The following is a 24,741-nucleotide window of genomic DNA, read 5'->3' as shown; positions in this document are numbered from 1 at the left end:
CAGTTCATACAGAGGCCATTTTGGATTGAGCTGTGAATGGGGCAGCATTGTTTTTAGCTGTCCCTTAAGGTTAATGTTTGATGGCAGTACTGTTGTTTTTATTCTGGAATCACTTTGTAAATTAACACCCTTGCACAGAAGAACATTTGCTGCTCCGCCATCTTTTTAATTTGATAGAGGTTAGGTTTTCCAGTATAGCCTTCTGGCCTACTCTACTTGACAGATACGTTGCAGTACGTCGTTGTGTGATAGACGGGAAACTCCGTCTGTTCCTTCCTAACCCTCGTTTGCATCTGCTGTTGCTAATTCAACGGCTAGGAGGTATCACTTCTGTAGTGAAAAGAGTTCAAAGCTCATACCATTCGTAACCAAAGCTCACGCTGATGTTGGCTTCGTTCTGTAGTTATTATCTGAACCATTCTGACATAGGACCGTCGTTCTCACATCTTCGGAACAGGAAGTTATATTGTCGTCAAGGGCTATATAGGAAGGGAGGGGAGGGCGTGTTTGAAAAGTTTTTTAGCCCATGTCCCTTCACAGGGGAGGGCCAATGATTGAGCAGAGCCATATCTTATGAAGACCCAAATCTCACATTTTAGAAGCTAAAATCACATTTCATCCCATTACGAATAATTTCATATTCAAACATTTAAATTGAACAAAAATTCCATGTGAATCCGAAAACTCTGATGTGTAGACTTTCCACTGTAGAGTTTGTCATCTTATCATTGATGAGAATATCTCATATGACAACTGAACTGACATCATATTCATTAAGTACCACCGCATATGTTCAATTGTTCTGATTACCAGAATATAGTTAATTTCCCACCTGATGTCCCCGAATCTCTGTTAACCAAGGGTTTTGCAAATGTAACCTCAGTAGGGTAGAGAGAGGAAAAAGGGGGGAAGAGGTATTTATGACTGTCATAAACCTACACCCCAGGCCAACGTCATGACAGTGTTGAGTTCAATTTTGCACTTCGCTTTGCACTTCGCAGCATTACCTGTGGTACTTAGTTTAGGCCTATGTTTGGAGATATCTTTATTCACTATGCAAAGCACAGAAAAATGGATATTGGTAAATACATTTAAAGTGTAAGGTACAAAGAGAGAACAAAAAAAATGGACAAATCACTATATGTGTATTGCACAGTCTGGAGGATTAGAGCGAGTCAATTGTGTATTCAGGTTTTTTATGCAGCCCTTGGATAATTTTTGCGATAGCAGATTTCTTCAGCATCATCTCAATTTGTGTAAGAGGCACATTTCAAATACTTTTGCATCTCACAATTCCCTGTTAATAAACATCATATGACAGGAAGGGAGGGGAAATGTTTGATCTACTTGACACGGTGCAGGTGCCATCAAACTAACAATTTCACTTTTACTTCCTGTGGCTAGTGGTAACAGCACAACCACTGCATTTGGAGACTTCCTCTTATTATAAAGATATGAAAAAATCCGATTTACTCATCTTATTTGAGTACATTTTGGCATTACAATAGTACATTATCACTAGGTTTTATTCAAACAGACAATAGCATTTGTGCTTTAGGTGGTTCTGAGACTGTCACGAATATTACCGAAGGTGGCTCCCCTTCTTGTTCGGGTGGCGCTCGTCGTCGCCGGTCTACTAGCTGCCACCGATCCTTTGTTCCGTGTTTGTTTGGTTTTGTCTAATTGTTTTCACCTGTTCATTGTTTGGTTGTCAGGGTGGTGTTATTTAAGTTTGTTTAGCCCGCTTCTGTTTGTGCGGGCTTGTTCTTCTGTATTTGTGAGAGGTGTTCGTGCTTTGTTGGGTTTTCTCGCTGTCCTGGTATTTTTACCTAAGGGTACTTATTGTAGTAATAGTTACGCCTGTGTAGGGTAATACTATTTTGTTCTTTTTGATTTTGAACATTAAAGCATGTTTTTTCCCGCATCCTTTGCTCTCTGCGCCTGACTCCACACCCATTCACTCATTGAGCGTTACAGAGACAAGGCAGTGCTAGTGTTTCAGTGCCCTCCACAGGTGAATTGTTAGTTCAACTGAGTTGGCTTGCCGCACATTTGTAGAAAATAAATGTCTGTAATTAACTACTAAAAAGAAATAATTAAAGAATACAGATAGATGAAATTAAGAAATATGACTTAACCTGGTGTTAAATGTGAGTTATTCTGATGTTTCTTCTTTCTTAGTGTTTGTTTTGTAACATTACACAAAAACGAGCTGCAGCATACGGGAACACCAAAATGTGTCAGGTTTGTTTAGATATGCTTGCAAACCTAAATCGACAGTCAGATTACCAGTAACCTGCATTACTCAGGAGCTGAGATAACATTGCAAGTAAGAGTTAACACCAAAGCAGCCATATTTTCTTTGTTTTATAATTATGGCTAGGGGTTCCGCTAGCGGCACCCCTCGACAACATTCCGCTGAAAAGGCGAAATTCAAAAAATATTTTTCCGAAATATGTAACTTTCACACATTAACAAGTGCAATACACCAAATGAAAGAAACTTCTTGTTAATCTACCCATTGTGTCCGATTTCAAAAAGGCTGTACAGCAAAAGCACAACCTATGGTTATGTTAGGTCAGAACCAAGTCACAAAAACACACACAGCCATTTTTCCAGCCAAAGAGAGGAGTCACAAAAAGCAGAAATATTGATCAAATTCATCACTAACCTTTGATGATCTTCATCCGATGAAACTCATAGTACATCATGTTACACAATACATATGTTTTGCAGAGAGCCACATCAATTTACCAAAATAATCATAATAAACATTGATAAAAGATACAAGTGTTATTCACAGAATTAAAGATAGACTTCTCCGTAAAGATCTTGCTCACATCGGCTACAGAGAGCATGATCACACAGTCATCCGGAACAGCTGGTGCTCTCATGCTTGCTTCAATGTTGCTTGCCTCGAAGCGAACATAGAAGGCTTTTACCTTGTCTGGTAGGCTTGCGTCACTGAGCAGCTCGCTGCTGGGTTTCCCTTTGTAGTCCATAATAGTTTTCAAGCCCTGCCACATCCGATGAACATCAGAGCCGGTGTAGTAGGATTCAATCTTAGTCCTGTATTGACGCTTGCCTGTTTGATGGTTCGTCTGAGGGCATAGCGGGATATCTTATAAGCGTCTGGATTAGTGTCCCTCTCCTTGAAAGCGGCAGCTCAAGCCTTTAGCTCGTGTGGATGCTGCCTGTAATCCATGGCTTCTGGTTGGGATATGTATGTACGTACAGTGGGGAGAACAAGTATTTGATACACTGCCGATTTTGCAGGTTTTCCTACTTACAAAGCATGTAGAGGTCTGTATTTTTTTTTATCATAGGTACACTTCAACTGTAAGAGACGGAATCTAAAACAAAAATCCAGAAAATCACATTGTATGATTTTTAAGTAAGTCATTTGCATGTTATTGCATGACGTAAGTATTTGATCACCTACCAACCAGTAAGAATTCCGGCTCTCACAGACCTGTTCGTTTTTCTTTAAGAAGCCCTCCTGTTCTCCACTCATTACCTGTATTAACTGCACCTGTTTGAATAAAAGACACCTGTCCACACACTCAATCAAACAGACTCCAACCTCTCCACAATGGCCAAGACCAGAGAGCTGTGTAAGGACATCAGGGATAAAATTGTAGACCTGCACAAGGCTGGGATGGGCTACAGGACAATAGGCAAGCAGCTTGGTTAGAAGGCAACAACTGTTGGCACAATTATTAGAAAATGGAAGAAGTTCAAGATGACGGTCAATCACCCTCGGTCTGGGGCTCCATGCAAGATCTCACCTCGTGGGGCATGAATGATCATGAGGAAGGTGAGGGATCAGCCCAGAACTACACGGCAGGACCTGGTCAATGACCTGAAGAGAGCTGGGACCACAGTCTCAAAGAAAACCATTAGTAACACATTACGCCGTCATGGATTAAAATCCTGCAGCGCACGCAAGCTCCCCCTGCTCAAGCCAGCGCATGTCCAGGCCCGTCTGAAGTTTGCCAATGACCATCTGGATGATCCAGAGGAGGAATGGAAGAAGGTCATGTGGTCTGATGAGACAAAAATAGAGCTTTTTGGTCTAAACTCCACTCGCCGTGTTTGGAGGAGGAAGAAGGATGAGTACAACACAAATACAATTTAATAAAAAATATTGTCTGCAGTGCTGAGGCGCCACTCCAGCCACGCGTTCGATCCCAGGCTGTGTCACAGCCGGCCGTGACCGGGAGACCCATGGAGTGGCGCACAATTGGCCCTGCATAGTCCGGGTTAGGGGAGGGTTTGGCCGGCAGGGATTTCCTTGTCCCATCATGCTCTAGCGACTCCTTGTGGCGGGCCACGCGCCTGCAAGCTGACTGTGGTCGTCAGTTGATGGTGTTTCCTCCAACACATTGAGTCTCAGGTCATTGGCCACATATTAAATTATGTCAAATCACGTTATATCTACCATATCTTTGATTGGACTGATAATACTTTCAAAATCTTAGCTATCAAGCTAGACAAAAAGTTATCATCATGAATCACGTCAACAATCTATTGGCAAATCCTTTTCTAGTCGTGTCATATGAAGGCAAATTACAGATAAAACGTATCAATGCTCATTGGCCACTGGACATAAACATTACACAAGTAATGGAAATCGCAAATTCAACAATGAGTGGTTTGGAAGGAATCAGTGGCTAACTGCAAGCGTTGCAAAGCAATCACTAGCCTGCTATTATGTGGAGAGGGTTTGTGGTCCAAGTCTGGGTTTAAGGGTCTCTTTTCCAAGCTTAAAAGGATAAACATTCAACACCATGGGCCAGAAAAGGTTGAATACATTGGCCATTCTGTCAATCCAGCATGACTTCTGCCATGTTCAAAACAACTGGAAACTCGGAACTGGGTATTCTCAGACTTCAGTGTGTTCAAGACAACTGAGAACTCTGGGAAAAAATGAGCGCAGATTGGGAAAATACGTTTTGAACAGTCATCCAACTCGAAATTCCAACTCTGGCCTCTTTCTAGAGCTCCGACCTGAAGATAACTGACATCATGATTCAACCTTAGTTTTTTCAGTTCCCATATAGTGTCTGCTATATGGCATATATTATTATTCATTCCCAAAAGCATCCTAAAGCTAAGTTCATGGTTAGAACCTTCATAGGAGCATTGTTAAATCTCCAAACTGTTTCCCAAAACCATTGTTACTAAAGTTGCACTTCAAAACACTTATTTACCTACTGCCTAAGACCACTTCGTAAACAGCTAAAGGCTACTACAAGCTTCACTCCGTTCCGTTGATCTACGTGCATGCGTGCACGTGGGTGGAGGGGGATTTTTGGAGTAGCGGACAACTTTTGGTAACATGATATCTTCGCCGGTCCCATTCACAAGGGGGAGATAGCAATGTTTTTTTGACTTCTCATTTTGTGAAAACAAGGAAGAGAAACCTGCTAGTAGTAGCAAAGATGTTTTATAGCTAACCCAAGATAGACTACAGCCTGTCGTTTCCAATGGGAGCAAATGCATCGTAGTGGGCAGAACAGGCAAGGAGGTGGGCAGAGCCAAGCACGAGCTATCGAGATCTTTTTGGCTAGCATGAAGTGGTGGTGAGTGGAAATCCCAACCTGATGCTACAGATTTATACATCTGGCTCATTGTTCTATCTCTGGTAGTATCTAGCTGGCAGCCTGGCTAGCTGGCTTAAGCATGGATAAAAACAACTAGCTAGCCGTTTTAGCTTCCCACATCTCCATGTGAAATAATCAGATTTAATACAAGAAATGCCCTGTCAAATATTCTTATACTTACCAGTGTAACATAAACATTATCAGCAAAAAAATCGAACGTGTGAGGTTCTGTGTTATACACTATTTTCCGTTACCATATCATATGTGATGGAATATAATTTGCTGTTGGCTTGTGTGGGTGTATGTGTTATGCAACATAGCTGACTTGAGACATATTGTTAACAGTTTCAGGGCCATGGGCCTTTCTCATGATGGAAATATACAAAATAACATGAAGACGGGAACTGTGCAATGAGTTGTGTGGGCACATTCAGAACGTAGTGTTGCGAGAACAAACGGTCTTTTGTTAGATAACAGGAGCCAGGTGTGTGATAACTGTATCGAGCATGGGCGCATAGATATTCTACACAACTACAACGACTGACCGCTGAAGCGCCTAGGGGACTGGGACCAGCTCGGGCGCCAACATTCAACGATAGGCTGAATGAGTTTAAACCACGCCCAGTCTCTACTGTCAGAGTATATTATATTAATTTTGTCAGGAACAAATCAGTTCTCTGTTCTACCCTGCATGGTGTTACAGCGAACCCGTATATACGAAAATTGCATATACCAGTTATTGCTTAGCTAATAAAAAGTACATAGTATACAATCGGTGACTCATTGTCATATTTATCCTGATACCAGATTCGATTGATGCAACCCTTAACAAACGTCATCATGTTTTGGTAACAGAGTAAAAAAGCACTTGGCTAGCTAGTTGTCTATAGCAGGTTAATCCATTTCACAACAGTCTGTAATCATTAGTTATTACTTCTAAACAAAATAGCGTTTTGGGTGGATTCTTGTTGTTTGGTTTGCTGTTTGAACAGTTGCTGAGATTATATTTGGTTATCAATGCAAAATAGACTACTTTGATGATTGGCCTATATAGCCTATAGATCAGATCAAGGGCCCAAGTGACAACACTGCCCACCAGTGTTGCCAGATCCAGCTAACATTTCTAGCCCAATGACCTCTGAAAACCCGCCCACAAGGCCTAAAAACTATATTTTTAAAAAGTTTTGCAGAAAGAGAGGAGTTGCCACATTTAAGGAGTTGCCACAAAATTCGATTTTCCATCAAAATAATAATTCTTGCAAGTTTAAGAATATGTCCAAGAGAATAGATAAATCACCCTTATTAAACTCTCCAGATCATTTTCCATCAATGGATGTCGATTTACCTTGTTTTGACTGCTATCATTAAGCAATAAGGCCCTAGGATGTGTGGTATATGGCCAATATACTACTGCTAAGGGCTGTCCTTTGGGCATAGCCCTTAACCGTGGTATATTGGCCATATACCATAAAGCCCCGAGGAGCCTTATTGCTATTATAAACTGGTTAACAATGTAATTAGAATAGTAAAACGTTTACTTTTTTTGTCATTCCTATGGTATTCCTATGGCTTTCAAACAATCAGCATTCAGGGCTCAGTTTATAATTGTAAATACATCCTGTGCATAACTGTAGATAAATCCAACAGAAGAGTTTGAGTGATGAAAGTTCGACAGAGGATCTCAATCTCTGTGCAAGAAACACTTGGACAATCTTCAAAAAACAAATGTTATGCTATTTTCTGGTAATTGTGCCTTCCTAATGTACCATATGTTAAGACTAAAAACTGTTACAAATGGCCTATTTGCAAAATGTACATGTTATTTCAATAGGCTACTGACTAAAATTTGGGTTTACATTTGCAATTCAACTTTTCCATGGTTTGCTGAGCTAGATGCAGGTAGCCTATGTCGTGGAATTATTCAGTCAATAATGATTCTCAAATACCAGAGCAGGTGCGTTCAAAAATATTTTTATTACAATAACAAAAGCTGAGCTGATTCATGAAGCAACTCCCCTTTCTAATCTTGGCACAGACTTCTTATACATTTGTCCTTCTTACGTCATACTCACAGTAACTCCTCTTAATGGCTCATCCCCTCTGGCATGTAGCCACCGTTATCTTATTGCCCTGCACTAAGTTTAGTTTGGTTTCATATTAGGGCATGTAGGACCATAGTAACAATGGAAATACCATACATGTCATCCTGCTAACTCCTCTGAAAGGGACACCCGTTTTCTGGAAAAGATCCAAGAGGTGTAACCATAGCAACAGTATATAACCATAGCAACAGGCCATAACACAGTTACAGGAATAACCAGTCTTGTTCACTTCCCAGACAGGTGCATGTCTAATGGTGTCTAATGACCCAGAGCACATATAGAGTGCACTAGTTTTGCTGGCTCCTGAAATAACTAATTGCCATTTATGTACTGCAACATTCACAATATCTATAGCCCCTGAAAGGCCAACATCTCATTTCAGGGAAAAGTCCAAAATTAAACTGACATTAAATGTGGAGAATGATACATTCGCGATAGAGCTGTGACCATGATCACAATTGATAACTTCAAATTTAATTAACTAAACATGGCCATTAACAATTTCATAATAACACAAGGCTAGAACAACAAACTGAGTTATAGGCTATTTATTTAATCTGTTTGCCAGCTCCAGGTAGACTACACAAGTGGCACAAATGTATTTGCAATGGCTCCAGTGATATCTCATTTCAACATATTTATTGTACTGTATCAAATGGTAGGCTACAGTAGCCTACAATGACATAGAAATGAATAGCCTACTTGATGGCCAACAGATGCAAATGTATAATTTTCCACATTTAATGTCAGTTTCATTTTGGACTTTTTTTTTCCATAACAGAAGCACTCGAGGAAGTTCCATAACTTCCACTTCAAAATTCCACTTGCGCATCGCCCAGACCCTCGAACTGAGCGTGAGTAAAACCCTTCGCTGGATATGGTTATCCATAAGAAAAGTTTACATTTGAATGCTGTTGACTTTAAACCACCTCTGGCTGAATTTATCTAAAGGGATTAAGTGCTCCTAAAGTACTTTTCCAATGCTTTGTCGCCATTATATCAGTTCTAGTGAGTTAATCTTCTCCCAATCTTCTTCTGGATCATCCAAATGCTCTCTAGCAAACTTCAGAGGGCCTGGACATGTACTGGCTTAAGCAGGGGGACACGTCTGGCACTGCAGGATTTGAGTCCCTGGCGGCGTAGTGTGTTACTGATGGTAGGCTTTGTTACTTTGGTCCCAGCTCTCTGCAGGTCATTCACTAGGTCCCCCTGTGTGGTTCTGGGATTTTTGCTCACCGTTCTTGTGATCATTTTGACCCCACGGGGTGAGATCTTGCGTGGAGCCCCAGATCAAGGGAGATTATCAGTGGTCTTGTATGTTTTCCATTTCCTAATAATTGCTCCCACAGTTGATTTCTTCAAACCAAGCTGCTTACCTATTGCAGATTCAGTCTTCCCAGCCTGGTGCAGGTCTACAATTTTGTTTCTGGTGTCCTTTGACAGCTCTTTGGTCTTGGCCATAGTGGAGTTTGGAGTGTGACTGTTTGAGGTTGTGGACAGGTGTCTTTTATACTGATAACAGGTTCAAACAGGTGCCATTAATACAGGTAACGAGGACAGAGGAGCCTCTTAAAGAAGAAGTTACAGGTCTGTGAGAGCCAGAAATCTTGCTTGTTTGTAGGTGACCAAATACTTATTTTCCACCATAATTTGCAAATAAATTCATTAAAAATCCTACAATGTGATGTTCTGGATTTTTTTTCTAATTTTGTCTGTCATAGTTGAAGCCTCTCTCATCTTTTTAAGTGGGAGAGCCACAATTGGTGGCTGACTAAATACTTTTTTGCCCCACTGTATGTATGGATCATAATGTATTTACTGTTTTATTAACATGTTTTCAAGTACTGGTGACAAAACATGCATTCCGATTCTTGCATTATTGTAATGGACACATATGATGTGTGTAAAATACTTGAATGTTGTACTGATTATGATGAGCTAATGCTAGGCTATTTGCTGGCTATGTGTGGCACCATGTTTGGTGACATCATTCAATGCATTCTGTTTGTCACATTAGCGTCTGTCAGACCAAAGATGTTATAACAAGGGATAGTTAATTCAAGACAACTGTGAACTCGGAAAAATGCAAGGTAAAATCATGACGTCAATTATCTTCAGGTCGGAAAGTCAGAGCTCTAGAAAGAGGCCCGAGTTCCCGAGTTGGAATTCCGAATTGGATGACCGTCCAAAACGTTTTTTATTTTTTCCCGAGTTCCTGCTTATCTTGAACGCGGCATCAGATTGTAACTTTTGTACCTTATACCACCCTTTCCAGGAGGTTTATTTTTATTTAGCATATAATCTTCTATTGTGTTTGCCCCCCATTTATTGATAAATCCCCCATCATAGTAGTAATTCCTGCATCATGTCCCCCCACAATACCTTCCCCCATTTCTACCCCCCACGGACTTGAAAACCCCCTGAATTATTGTAATCAAAAGGAGTGACTTTTAGATTTCTTCAAAACCATCAAACTTTATTATTGAATTAGTGCAGTAATGGAGCTGGTTCGTAATCACCCCTGGAAGGTGATCACTGAGAACTCAACCAGCTGATTTGAGCCACAGCATTTTATAGCAAATTCCATCGTCCTTCAGTCTACATGACACACAACATATGTATGAAATGGGTCACAATGTTAAGATTTGTATGAAAGATACTGTCTGCTGTGAATTATAAGTATCTGCTGTAAAAACATGAGAACTCATTGTGTAATGACCAGTGTCTGGCCCCACAACTCCATACTGGAGCCATGTCTCCCTGGTACCGTATAGAACAGAATCATTAACTCATACTCTGGAATGTGGTATCCCCAAAGACATCGTAAATCTTCTAGAGGCCCATCTTCAGTAGAACACACACAGATTAGCATTCTAACAACCCTGTATTCTGTTGCTTAAAACAGCCGTATGACATAACCTTCTAATTTCCACCACACCCCAACAAATGAAATGATCCCCCCACCAACCCCCCCTAAAATGGTTTCATCCATGTTTAGCTTAGCGCTACGGTTAGGCTAGGCAGTAGGCTTGTATTTGATGTGATGTGATTTGTCAAAAACGGTAAACGACTTGTCAAGTCATGTGCTCCGGTTCTTGTATACACTGCAACAAGTACAGTTGATGTCGGAAGTTTACATACACCTTAGCCAAATACATTTAAACTCAGTTTTTCACAATTCCTGACATTTAATCCAAGTAAAAATTCCCTGTCTTAGGTCAGTTAGGATCACCACTTTATTTTAACAATGTGAAATGTCAGAATAATAGCAGAGAGAATGATATATTTCAGCTTTTATTTCCTTCCTCACATTCCCAGTGGGTCAGAAGTTTACATAAACTCAATTAGCCTTCCACAAGCTTCCCACAATAATTTGGGTGAATTTTGGCCCATTCCTCCTGACAGAGCTGGTGTAACTGAGTCAGGTTTGTAGGCCTCCTTGCTCACACACGCTTTTTCAGTTCTGCCCACAAGTTTTCTATGGGATTGAGGTCAGGGCTTTGTGATGGCCAATCCTATACCTTGACTTTGTTGTCCTTAAGCCATTTTGCCACAACTTTGGAAGTATGCTTGTGGTCATTGTCTATTTGGAAGACCCATTTGTGACCAAGCTTTAACTTCCTGGCTGATGTCTTGAGATGTTGCTTCAATATATCCACATAATTTTCCAACCTCATGATGCCATCTATTTTTTGAAGTGCACCAGTCCCTCTTGCAGCAAAGCACCCCCACATGATGCTGCCACCCCCATGCTTCACGGTTGGGATGGTGTTCTTCGGCTTGCAAGCATCCCCCTTCTTCCTCCAAACATAACAATGGTCATTATGGCCAAACAGTTATATTTTTGTTTCATCAGACCAGAGGACATTTCTCCAAAAAGTACGATCTTTGTCCCCATGTGCAGTTGCAAACCGTAGTCTGTATATTTTATGGTGGTTTTGGAGCAGTGGCTTTTCCTTGCTGAGCGGCCTTTCAGGTTATGTCAATATAGGACTTGTTTTACTGTGGATATAGATACTTTTGTACCTGTTTCCTCCAGCATCTTCACAAGGTCCTTTGCTGTTGTTCTGGGATTGTTTTGCACTTTTCGCACCAAAGTACGTTCATCTCTAGGAGACAGAACGTGTCTCCTTTCTGAGCGGTATAATGGCTGCGTGGTCCCATGGTCTTTATTCTTGCGTACTATTGTTTGTACAGATGAACGTGGTACCTTCAGGCATTTGGAAATTGCTCCCAAGGATTAACCAGACTTGTGGAGGTCTACAATTTTTTTCTGAGGTCTTGGCTGATTTCTTTTGATTATCACATGATGTCAAGCAAAGAGGCACTGAGTTTGAAGGTAGGCCTTGAAATACATCCACAGGTGCACCTCCAATGGACTCAAATGATGTCAATTAGCCTATCAGAAGCTTCTAAAGCCATGGCATAATTTTCTTGTCACGCAAAAGTAGATGTCCTAACCGACTTGCCAAAACTAAAGTTTGTTAACATGAAATTTGTGGAGTGTTGAAAAATACGTTTTAATGACTCAAACCTATGTGTATTTAAACTTCCGACTTCAACTGTAGAATCAATATGTTTATCTGTCTCTCTGTGACCGCTGATAACTTCACCACTAAGTTGACTACAAATACTACAATGTCTTTGCAATTGTTACAAACAATCAAAGGATAGAAAGATGCTTTAAATGAAAACCGAGAAGACTTCATTAGATGCACTATGCAGAAATCGCTCCACCATTTCCTGGTTGCTAAAATTCTAACAGTTTGCCTAATGTCAGTTTATGTGACAAAAGAAGCAAGTATAGTGTAGAGAATCATTGTACCATCTAAACCGCTGTGAAATATATATATTATAGGGCAAGTATCAGAATAAGCCGCCTCAATATTTGCAGCCATTGACTGATCTGTCGTTACTTTAATAATAATGTTAAAGTAAGATTTGAATGGAGAAGTCATGATCCGAGAACAAGTGCTGCTTTTCTTTCGATCCTATCAGTATCGACACAGGCATCAAAGACATACTTAGCAAATGTTCTCTCTGCTATGGTGGTAGCTGGGTCAGTCGTACAATGCGGTGGCAGTTTTGTCAGTGGATGTAGAAGTTTTTGCCCCCAGGTGTTATTTATCAACTTCCACAAGAACTATAAGCCATAAAATAATACAATTTAAAAAATCTTTCTTCATGTTTTTGGTCTGTATATCCCACATATCCCACATACATTTCCACCCTAAATTATGGAAAGATTTTTTTTTTTTTTATCTTAAAAATGCTGCTGTTCTGGACATTTGTAGGTAAGTGAAACTTACCTTACAATGATGCATAAAAAAAGTTTTACATTACATTTTCTTTTCATTAACTTATCTTAATGGTATTTTGTTGTTTGTAGGTGCACTATCCTTCTGAACCTATGCAGCCAGGTCCCATCTACTTTTGAACTCCTCGCAACTGCAGAGGTCAAAACAACAACAAGCATGTGCAGACCATGCACAAGCTCCACCACAGTATGGACCATCACTTCCTGATCACAGGCCACACCAAGTTTGCCCCTGACTGGTGCTTCAGTCTCATCAAGCAGCGCTTCAGAAAGACCAGAGTCAACACTGTCTGAGATTGCTGGTGTTGTGAAGGACAGCACTGTGACAGGGGTCAACATCCCACAGCTGGTTGGACTGGAGGATGGTACGGTGCTGGTGGAAAGCTATGGCTGGCAACAACACCTGACTCCGTACTTCAGGCCGCTGACACAGTTCAAGCAGTACCAGCACATCAGGTGAATATAATTTCCATTGCATTGTATGAGGTTATTATTCTTATCTAAACTTGGAAGGTGAATTGATGTTGTGCAAGGTTGTAATGTCTTCTACATTATTTTATTATTTCCTGTTTTACAGCGTTGGTGCTCTGGACCCTGGTGTTGTTGTCACCAAGGAGCGTTCAAACCCATCGGGACTAGGTTTCAGATGCTGCCCAACGCTGACATTCTTCCTCCATAGATGGTCTGCCTGTACAAGCACCACCTGGACTGGACACAGCTAGACAAACTTGTGTTTTTGAGAAGATCAGGGAGTTTTGCAATGAAGAGGCTATGGATGTCACATGACCTGCCCCAAAGGCAGGACAGAAACAGGATTTCCAAATATAGATTCCCGTGTCCATCCGAACAACGCATGAACCAGTCATCAGCACTATCTGCAGTGCCTCTATTCAAATAACTCTCTCCTATTCAAATAACTCTCTCCTAATACGTTGCTGCTACTATTTCTTTTTTTATCCTGCTGCTCAGCCACTTAACCCCTGACTGTATGCATATAAGACTACCTCATCTATCACTGATATTGATATTGTTCTTGTACTTACTGTATATTATTTTATTTATATTGACACTATCTATTTCTGATATTGCTACTATGCAAGTAACCATTTGGCTGTACCATTTACACCTTCTGTAGAGACCCATCCACTTCGCAAGATGTGGCTGGGGATTGGTTCTAGAATTTCTTTCACATGACCCATCAATTTAGACAAGTGTGTCTGGGTAAGCGTAAGTTAATATTTATAAAATATTTTTATCTGGACACTTTGTTTACCCTGAATTTTTCCTTAATGTAGGCTACTTCTTTTACCACTTTTAGTCTTCATCTTTACTACACTACTCACTGTTTAGCACATGAACTCACAGTAGGTACAGTAGGTACCAAAACATTCAAAGGCCATTTTCTCAGTGAGTTTACAAGTTATTTGGTTGACGATATTTCTGAGAACATTAAAGCCAGATTATCAAGTTATTGATAGTGTTGAAGTTTGTGACATTAACACGTTGCCGTTCTCGTACCAGTGTGTAGTTAACAGAGTATTCAACAATAGCTGAATCGGTTCGCCTTCAAAATAAAAGTACCACATTGAAACTGTCCCAAAACGGATACAAATAGTGCTATCATTCCATAATTGGGTTAGATCATACTAAACAACTTTGGAATGTTATGTAAATTCAACAAAAGACAAATCAGTTAATTTGATTTAAAAAAATAAGTGAAACTCAGTTGAAACCGCACTGTTCAGACTTCAGAATTGCATTGGGAGGCATACTTATTTGAACTGTACAGCATAACCTATGGATTGTGAGCTATGCAGTGTGGTATCAGACTAGTGACACCCACAGAACAAAACTCTGATTATGGGTAAAAACATTGTCCGACTTATGCCTACATGAATTTGGCAAAAATCAACTGATCAAAGATCATGGAGTTTTCACTGCAGTCAACTGCAAGTTTCTGCAGTCTCTCTTCAGCAACTTCATCCTGCATTGTGGGAAGCTCTATTGTCACGCAATCATTAGGGTGTTTTTGTTTGACCTACCCGAACGTGACCAAAGACGTGACTGAAAGAGGAATCAACTTTGCACAATACATGTATAAGGTGGATATGTTCAAATTCATGTGATGTGAGGCGCTCTCTCACCGATTGATTGTACAATGTACACACATATATTTTCCGTTTGTGAATGTGTGATGTGGGGGGTTTGAGACGTTCATTTCGACATTATAAAGAACACATTTAATAAACAATGACAACACTGTGATGTTGCACTGAGTCTTGCTGTTGAAACCACATTAGTGTACGACTTTCGCTTGTCGCAGATGCACCTCCCCAACTTCACTCCTTGACTTTCGTCTATAGTCGGTTGCTTTCACCTTACCACAAACAATTGTGTTGCGCTCTGGATTCATTCCAATGGGCGCTTGAAACAGTTCTTAAAGTTACATTTCCTGAGGAAAATGTGCCAGCTTGCAAGTATTTTTTCTTTATATTGTTAGAAGTTTGAGACGTTTCAGTTTTGCACATGCCTGCATAACAAAAATAATGTCATCTATTTCCATTGACTAAATGTACAGAGAAACTACATGTCCTTGGAATATAAAAGCATACTAAAGAAAGACTCGAACATATCTAGCTGTTCATTCATTGTTTTATTCAGACATTATAGTTAAGTTAGAGTCATGTATCATCAACATGCATTACAGTATATTTGACATGGCCACTCCTCTTCAAACATCTGTCATGTTCAGTTCCTGTGTTCTCAGTAGAGGCGCTGTGTCATCACTGCAGTGAAACGTTACTGGAAATGATGAAAAATACATCATTGTTATTATTAGATTTGAAACAGAATTCAGTTTGGGTGTGATGACAGCATTGCTGCTATAAGTAAAAGTACTCACTTTTGTGAGGATACATGTCTAAGTGTGAGAGTTTCTGTGCTTCTGTTTGCTTTTTTTGGGACCTTCTGAGGTCAATTTGATGTCTGTTTGTGGTTCTAGCAGCCCTGTCTGTCCCCTGTGATAAAAAGCACAGAGAGCAGAGTTGGCATGGCATAGGAGACTTCTTCTCCATCATGCCATGTTACACACAGGGTTGGGGAGTTAGTTACATGTAGCTGATTACAAAAATAATAATAACTGTAATACATTACCAGCAAAAATATTGTAATCCGATTACTTTTAAATTCAGAAGGGATGTTTGTGAAAAAAATCTTTATGACATTGAAATCAGCATAAAAAAATAAACAAGTTTAAGTTTGTTCCGCCTGAGTGAGCGTTTGATGGATCACGGGAAAAGAGCAGGAATAGGCTTTTGTAGGCTACAGTTCAAGCTACTCCAATGTGGTGCGAATGCTGTTGGCATCCAAAGATTAGCCTATACATCCAACCTGAATAAATGCTTGGAAGTAAGGACGACAGCAGTGGTGTACTCTGCAAGCGACAAGGATATCACTTGATATTTACACACAAGTGTACAAAACATTAAGAACACTTACTCTTTCCATGACAGACTGACCAGGTGAATCCAGGTGAAAGCTATGATCCCTTATTGATGTCACTTGTTAAATCCACTTCAATCAGTGTAGATGAAGGGTGAGGAAACAGGTTAAAGAAGTTTTTGTGTATGTGTACCATTCAGAGGATGAATGGGCAAGACAAAATATTTAAGTGCCTTTGAATGGGGTATGGTAGTAGGTGTCAGGTGCACCGGTTTGTGTCAACAACTGCAACACTGCTGGGTTTTTCACACTGAACAGTTTCCTGTGTATCAAGAATGGTCCAGAACCCATAGGACATCCAGCCAACTTGACACAACTGTGGGAAGCATTGGAGTCAACATGGGGCCTGCATCCCTGTGGAATGCTTTCAACAGCTTGTAGAGTCCATGTCCTGACGAACTGAGGCTAGGGGTGCAACTCAAAATTACAAAGGTGTTCCTAATATTTGGTATACTCATATAGCGGAATGTGAATCGTGCTGCTCTCTCATTTATTTGTGCCTAATGGATTGTGGTTATTGTAGATGGCTGTTCACAAATGTCCAGGTGTATTTGAACCAAATAATGGTTTAAGCTGCCGATCAATCATTGTTTTTGCAACCAGTGGATAGCCAGTGAAAAACATGCTCTTGCAACAGCTGCATAGTGCGGAACCCAGCCTTTGGAATAAATGTTTGAGGGAGTTCCTCCCTTCTAAACTCCTCTATGGTATTGCGCTCCAAACATGTCAAAAACTAGATAAAGAAGACCACGAGTGGGGGATTTTATTGTTCAATCTAATTTGTGCTGATTCACAAAAAAGTCCATAGGCCTAAAGGACATACAGTAGAAGTCAGAAGTTTACATACACGTAGGTTGGAGTCATTAAAACTTGTTTTTCAACCACTCCAAAAATGTCTTGTTAACAAACTACAGTTTTGGCAAGTCGGTTAGGACATCTACTTTGTGCATGACACAAGTCCTTTTTCCAACAATTTTTACAGACAGATTATTTCACTTATAATTCACTGTATCACAATTCCAGTGGGTCAGAAGTTTACATACACGAAGTTGACTGTGCCTTTAAACAGCTTGGAAAATTCCAGAAAATTATGTCATGGCTTTAGAAGCTTCTGATAAGCTAATTAACATCATTTGAGTCAATTGGAGATGTACCTGTGGATGTATTTCAAGGCCTACCTTCAAACTCAGTGCCTCTGCTTGACATCATGGGAAAATCTAAATAAATCAGCCAAGACCTCTGAAAAAAATTGTAGACCTCCACAAGTCTGGTTCATCCTTGGGAGCAATTTTCAAATGCCTGAAGGTACCACGTTCATCTGTACAAACAATAGTACACAAGTATAAACACCATGGGGCCATGCAGTCGCCATACCGCTAAGGAAGGAGACGCGTTCTGTCTCCTAGAGATGAACGTACCTTGGTGCGAAAAGTGCAAATCAATCCCAGAACAACAGCAAAGGACCTTGTGAAGATGCTGGAAGAAACAGAACCAAAAGTATCTATATCCACAGTAAAAAGAGTCCTATATCGACATAACCTGAAAGGCCGCTCAGGAAGGAAGAAGCCTCTGCTCCAAAACCGCCATAAAAAAGCCAGACTACGGTTTGCAACTGCACATGGGGACAAAGATCGTACTTTTTGGAGAAATGTCCTCTGGTCTGATGAAACAGAAATAGAACTGTTTGGCCATAATGACCATCGTTATGTTTGGAGAAAGAAGGGGGAGCTTGCAAGCGGAATACCACCATCCCAACCGTGAAGCATGGGGGTGGCAGCATCTTGTTGTGGGGGTGCTTTGCTGCAGGAGGACTGGTGCACTTGACAAAATAGATGGCATCAAGAGGTTGAAAAAGTATGTGGATATATTGAAGCAACATCTCAAGACATCAGCCAGGAAGTTAAAGCTTGGTCTCAAAAAGCTTGGTATCAAATGATGTCTTCCAACTGGACAATGACACCAAGCATACTTCCAAAGTTGTGGCAAAATGGTTTAAGGACAACAAAGTCAAGGTATTGGAGTGGCCATCACAAAGCCCTGACCTCAATCCCATAGAAAATTTGTGGGCAGAACTGAAAAAGCGTGTGCGAGCAAGGAGGCCTACAAACCCGACTCAGTTACACCAGCTCTGTCAGGAGGAATGGGCCAAAATTCACCCAACTTATTGTGGGAAGCTTGTGGAAGGCTACCCGAAACATTTGACCCAAGTTAAACAAAGGCAATGCTACCAAATACTAATTGACTGAATGCAAACTTCTGACCCACTGGAATGTGATGAAAGGAATAAAAGCTGAAATAAATTCTTCTCTCTATTATTATTCTGACATTACACATTCTTAAAATAAAGTGGGGATCCTAACTGACATAAAACAGGGAATTTTTACTAGGATTAAATGTCAGGAATTGTGAAAAATTGAGTTTAAATGTATTTGGCTAAGGTGTATGTAAACTTACGATTTCAACTGTATGATTAGACATATGCTCAAACTCTGGCATTTTTGATAGAGCTAAACAGCTATTGCTGTGAAAGTAGGGATGCTGAGGGTGCTGTAGCATCTCCTGATAAATCAATTACGTTATAGCCTTAATCTAAAATTGATGAAATAGTTTCCCCCCTCATCAATCTACACACAATACCCCATAATGACAAAGCAAAAACAGTTTAGAACATTTTGAAAAGTATAAAAAAACAACTTAAGAATTAAAAACTGAAATATCCCATTTACATAATTATTCAGACCCTTTACTCAGTACTTTGTTGAAGTACCTTTGGCAGTGATTACAGCCTCGAGTCTTCTTGGGTATTACACTACAAGCTTGGCACACATGTATTTGGGGAGTTTGTCCCATTCTTCTCTGCAGATCCTCTCAAGCTCTGTCAGGTTGGATGGGGAGTGTCGCTGCACAGCTATTTTCAGGTCTCTCCAGAGATGTTCGATCAAGTTCTAGTCAGGGCTCTGGCTGGGCCACTCAAGGACATTCAGAGACTTCCCGAATCTACTCCTGCATTTTCTTGGCTTTGTGCTTAGGGTCATTGTCCTGTTGGATGGTGAACCTTCTTGGTCCTGAGTGCTCTGGAGCAGGGTTTCATCAAGGATCTGTGTACTTTGCGCCGTTAATCTTTACCTCGATCCTTACTAGTCTCCCGGTATCTGCCGCTGAAAAACATTCCCATAGCATGATGCTGCCACCACCATGCTTCACAGTAGGGATGGTGCCAGGTTATTGTTCACCATTGGGTTCTTGTTCACATCCATGACCAAGGCCCTTCTCCCCCGTTTGCTCAGTTTGGCCCGGCGGCCAGATCTTGGTGGTTCTAAACTTCTTCCAGTTAAGAATGATGGAGGTCACTGTGTTCTTGGGAACCTTCAATGCTGCAGCCATTTTTTGGTAACCTTCCCCAGATCTGTGCCTCGGAGCTCTACGGACAATTCCTTCGACCTCCTGGCTTGGGTTTTGCTCTGTCAACTGTGGGACCTTATATAGACAGGTGTGTGCTTTTCCAAATCCTGTCCAATCAATTGAATTTACCACGGGTGGACTCCAATCAAGTTGTGGAAACAGCTCAAGGATGATCAATGGAAACAGGATGCGCCTGAGCTCAATTTCAAGTCTAATAGCAAAGGGTCTGAATACTTATGTACATAAGGTATTTCTTTTTTTTTGGCGAAACAATTTAAAAACCTGTTTTTGCTTTGTCATAATGACATAGTGTGTATATTGATGAGTAAAAAAATATTTGAATCCATTTTAGAATAAGGCTGTAACGTAACAAAATATGTAAAAGTCAAGTGGTCTGAATACTTTCCAAATGCACTGTATATTATATATTTATTTTTTGGGAGAAAGCAGAGAAAAACCCAACCCAAAACATCTTCCTGTGGCAATGTAAACAGCTGCAATTTTTCAAGATATCAGTGTCACCAACAAAAATGTAAACAATAGGCCTTTAGCAAATGTGGCATATGGCATTCATTTTTTCACACGCAAATAGCACTTTCGATAGTGCTCAAAGCATACCATTCAATGAGAGCAGCATTTCTTTTTCAAATCAAAACAATGAGCCCAATCAGTCCTCCATGACAAAAACATACATAAACAATAGAGTAGGCTAAGAAGTCCTTCGCTTTTGGGTTATGCTCAGGTAAAACAATTTGATTCATCGATATTTCAAAGCCCTATTCTTGAAGATCAGGGGGTATTTAATTAATTGGAATGAGTGGAAATCTGACAGACGTTGGTTTCTCATGCAAATATATAACCGAATCGTATTATTATTTGTATTGAAATTGAAATCTATGGGCTAGAAGCCTACATAACCTATAAAGTAAAATGCAACATAATTGTTGTGTTCTTATATTGCCTCTTAAGGGGAACGTAATCAGATTACTTTACTGAGTTTGGGTAATCCATAAATGACGTTGCTGGTTACAATTTTGGTCAGGTAACTAGTAAAGGATTACATTTAGAAAGTGACAGACCTCATTTACAAAAAACAATGGAAGGTGTGTGTGTGGGGGCTACTGTTTCCTCACTCACATCTCCTGATGCACTGAGTCTCATCCTCAGCTCGGCATTCTCCCTCTGCAGGAGTTTATTCTAAAAGAAAAAGGGCAGAAAAGTAGTTAGAAATATTCTATTGTGAATTACACCGTACAATGCAAAACACAAGAACCCATAAACAGTCGACACAACCACAAAAGTTTTTAACCAACTACAGTGCATTTGGAAAGTATTCGGACCCCTTGACTTTTTCCACATTTTGTTAAGTTACAGCCTTATTCTAAAATAGATTTTCACTTTTTTTTTTTTACTCATCAATGTGCACACAATACCCCATAATGACAAAGCCAAAACAGGATTTTAGAAATTTTGCAAATGTATAAAAAATAAAAATACCTTATTTACATAAGTATTCAGACCCTCTGCTATGAGACTAGAAATTGAGCTCAGGTGCATCCTGTTTCCATTGATCATCCTTGAGATGTTTCTACAACATTACTGAAGTCCACCTGTAGTAAATTCAATTGATTGGATATGATTTGGAAAGACACACACCTGTCGATAAGGTCCCACAGTTGCCAGTGCATGTCAGAGCAAAAACCAAGCAAAAAGTGAAGGGGTCTGAATACTTTCCAAACACACTGTAAATCCCTTTAATCCAACCTTGTGCCTCAGTGCCTCCACAATCAGATCCCGTCCGCCTCCTCTGAGGCTTTCCTCTCTCTTTGTGGCCCGAAATGCATCTCCGATAATGGACACCAGCAGATGAGACTGAGGAGAGGAGCAAGAAAATAGAGAAGGTAGAGATTGGCAACTTAAAACCCTTAGATGTGTTTTTAGTGATGTACCCTAAAATCAAGATTGTATGATTGCACTGTACTCACAAATTTCTTGCTCTGGAAGAGATAACAGTGGTACATGTCTGCAGCTGGGTGTTTGGCCACAAAGCCAAAGACTTTGGGTGTGGTCGGGATGACTGCACAGAAGGACACGGAGGAGAGGGGGCATGTGTACAGCATGAACTGGAAAAGACAAGAGGAAAGTGAGAATACATGATAATAAGAGAAAGAACGATTATTGGACGAGGAAGGAGAGGAGTGTGCAGGTGCATTACACAACAGTAAAGAAACCCATAAACATGTGAGGGGCCCATTTATTTCTGTTAACCTTTTTAGACTTCGTCATACTGAAGCAGTTCCCTCCCACATCTTCCGTTGGAGTTGGACCTTAGGCTCTCACCTTGGTTTTGTGCTCCAAAATGTCAATCCCGCTCATGGACAAAAACAAAGACACCTTGTTCTTCTTCTGCACCTTTGCTGATGACTCTTTGTCAGGCATCTAATGGAGGGCAAAGGACAGGGACGTGAGCGACCATTGATTTTGAATATTTCAATCAATATGATCTTTAAAACAAAAACTGTTCATTGAACCCATGTTGGTTACAAATGCTGATATGATTGAAATGTGTTTTATGTGCCTTGGAAATGTTGCATCTACCTACAAAACCAATCAATCACACTTTGTAGTCATACTTCAAGGGCACACCTCGTCTACATTCAGTAGTCAAACATTCTTGAAACTTGTAAACTCAGCAAAAAAGAGAAACGTCCTCTCACTGTCAACTGCATTTATTTTCAGCAAACTTAACATGTGTAAATATATGTATGAATATAAGATTCAACAACTGAGACATAAACTGAACAAGTTCCACAGAGATGTGACTAACAGAAATTGAATAATGTGTCCCTCAACAAAGGGGGGGGGTCAAAATCAAAAGTAACAGTCAGTATCTGGTGTGGCTACCAGCTGCATTAAGTACTGCAGTGCATCTCCTCCTCATGGACTGCACCAGATTTGCCAGTTCTTGCTGTGAGATGTTACCCCACTCTTCCACCAAGGCACCTGCAAGACATTTCTGGGGGGGAATGGCCCTAGCCCTCACCCTCCGATCCAACAGATCCCAGATGTGATCCGGGCTCTTCGCTGGCCATGGCAGAACACTGACTTTCCTGTCTTGCAGGAAATCACACCACAGAACGAGTAGTATGACTGGTGGCATTGTCATGCTGGAGGGTCAAGTCAGGATGAGCCCGTCTTCCCTATAACGCACAGCGTTGAGATTGCCATGACAACCAGCTCAGTCCGATGATGCTGTGACACACCGCCCCAGACCATGACGGACCCTCCACCTCCAAATCGATCCCGCTCCAGAGTACAGGCCTCGATATCACGCTCATTCCTTCGACAATAAACGCGACTCCGACCATCACCCTTGGTGAGACAAAACCGCAACTCGTCAATGAAGAGCACTTTTTGCCAGTCCTGTCTGCTCCAGCGACGGTGGGTTTGTGCCCATAGGTGACGTTGTTGCCGGTGATGTCTGGTGAGGACCTGCCTTACAACAGGCCTACAAGCCCTCAGTCCAGCCTCTCTCAGCCTATTGCGGATAGTCTGAGCACTGATGGAGGGATTGTGCATTCCTGGTGTAACTCGGGCAGTTGTTGTTGCCATACTGTACCTGTCCCGCAGGTGTGATGTTCGGATGTACCGATCCTGTGCAGGTGTTGTTACACGTGGTCTGCCACTGCGAGGACGATCAACTGTCCGTCCTGTCTCCCTGTTGCGCTGTCTTAGGCGTCTCACATCTACAGTCCTAATGCCTCCTTGCAGCATGCCTAAGGCATGTTCACACAGATGAGCAGGGACACTGGGCATCTTTCTTTATGTGTTTTTTTAGTCAGTAGAAAGGCCTCTTTAGTGTCCTAAGTTTTCATAATTGTGACCTTAGTTTACAGACGGTAGGCAATTATCTTAACGACCATTCCACAGGTGCATGTTCATTATTTGTTCATGGTTCATTGAACAAGAATGAGAAACAGTGTTTAAAACCTTTACAATGAAGAGCTGTGAAGTTATTTGGATTTTTACAAATTATCTTTGACAGGTTCCTGAAAAAGAGATGTTTCTTTTTTTGCTGAGTTTATATAGAAATGCTACAAATAGAGCCAAAGTGATTCCTTATTCTACATGTCATTAAGAAATATGCTACGTAGAACAATCATGCCTATCTGAACATGCCAAAACATTAGGTCCTGCTGAACGCACCCCTTGTCAACTGTCTAATATTCGGCAGAGAAATGGTTGGGACAGCTGTTATGGATATTTACCTTCAGGCTCTGAATGGCCTCATTCAGGACCTGCATGCCCTCAGAACGGACCACCTCAACACGCCCCAGAAACTTAAGACCAAGAGAGCGTCACAGAGGGCAATAACATTCACAAAATCAAATTGTCACCCCAAGCCATAACAATATGGTCCCTAATGTATTATATTAAGAAATATATTGATTAACATGACACTATTCATGCCGTCTTGATGTCTCCACTTACTTTAACTGCGAAAGAGATCTCATTATCATCGTCAGAGATATCACTCATCTTTACACTCAAAAAATGAATCCGGCTATGACAGGGATCTGCTCCTGGAAAAACAAATGATTCAAGTATAGCATTTCAGGATATTACACCACTAAATCAACTGGTTCTCATGATGCCTGGGTGTAAATTACCTGTGTAAGGTCCCTTAACTCAATTTCAAAACGGTGGTAAATTTGTGGTCTTACCTTTTTTCAGTAACTATCCACACGATTGTAGTTATAGGACCTCAGGTGGTGAGCTTGCTTTGGGTGTAAAGTCTAGTGGGGTTAATGAC

The 24,741-nt window shown here is 40.8% G+C and overlaps 1 protein-coding gene and 1 long non-coding RNA gene across 3 annotated transcripts; one reads left to right on the top strand and one right to left on the bottom strand.

Annotated features, from left to right (window-relative positions):
• The first annotated feature begins 5,275 nt into the window (after positions 1–5,275).
• On the top strand, positions 5,276–15,286 carry LOC139368335 (uncharacterized). Its single transcript, XR_011626948.1, has 3 exons — positions 5,276–5,585; positions 13,098–13,481; positions 13,603–15,286. It is a non-coding gene; the product is annotated as an uncharacterized lncRNA (long non-coding RNA).
• A 373-nt stretch (positions 15,287–15,659) lies between these two features.
• Positions 15,660–24,722, bottom strand: LOC139367569 (PTB domain-containing engulfment adapter protein 1-like). Of its 2 annotated transcripts, XM_071105820.1 has the most exons (9): positions 24,653–24,722; positions 24,420–24,511; positions 24,197–24,268; positions 22,269–22,367; positions 21,914–22,051; positions 21,693–21,800; positions 21,066–21,125; positions 15,928–16,042; positions 15,660–15,827 (listed from the first exon to the last, which is right to left on the bottom strand). In XM_071105820.1, exons 2-9 carry the CDS (start codon positions 24,465–24,467, stop codon positions 15,757–15,759), a joined length of 711 nt encoding a protein of 236 aa, XP_070961921.1. In that variant the 5' UTR covers positions 24,468–24,511; positions 24,653–24,722; the 3' UTR covers positions 15,660–15,756. The 2 variants fall into 2 exon arrangements, with proteins under 2 accessions (XP_070961921.1, XP_070961922.1); XM_071105821.1 differs by lacking the exon at positions 15,928–16,042.
• Between the last annotated feature and the right edge of the window lie 19 nt (positions 24,723–24,741).

Source organism: Oncorhynchus clarkii, chromosome 16 (assembly GCF_045791955.1).
Source record: "Oncorhynchus clarkii lewisi isolate Uvic-CL-2024 chromosome 16, UVic_Ocla_1.0, whole genome shotgun sequence".
Taxonomy (NCBI): domain Eukaryota; kingdom Metazoa; phylum Chordata; class Actinopteri; order Salmoniformes; family Salmonidae; genus Oncorhynchus; species Oncorhynchus clarkii.
The sequence above is the reverse complement of the archived record's forward strand: the minus strand, read 5'-3'. Positions and strand labels throughout refer to the sequence as shown.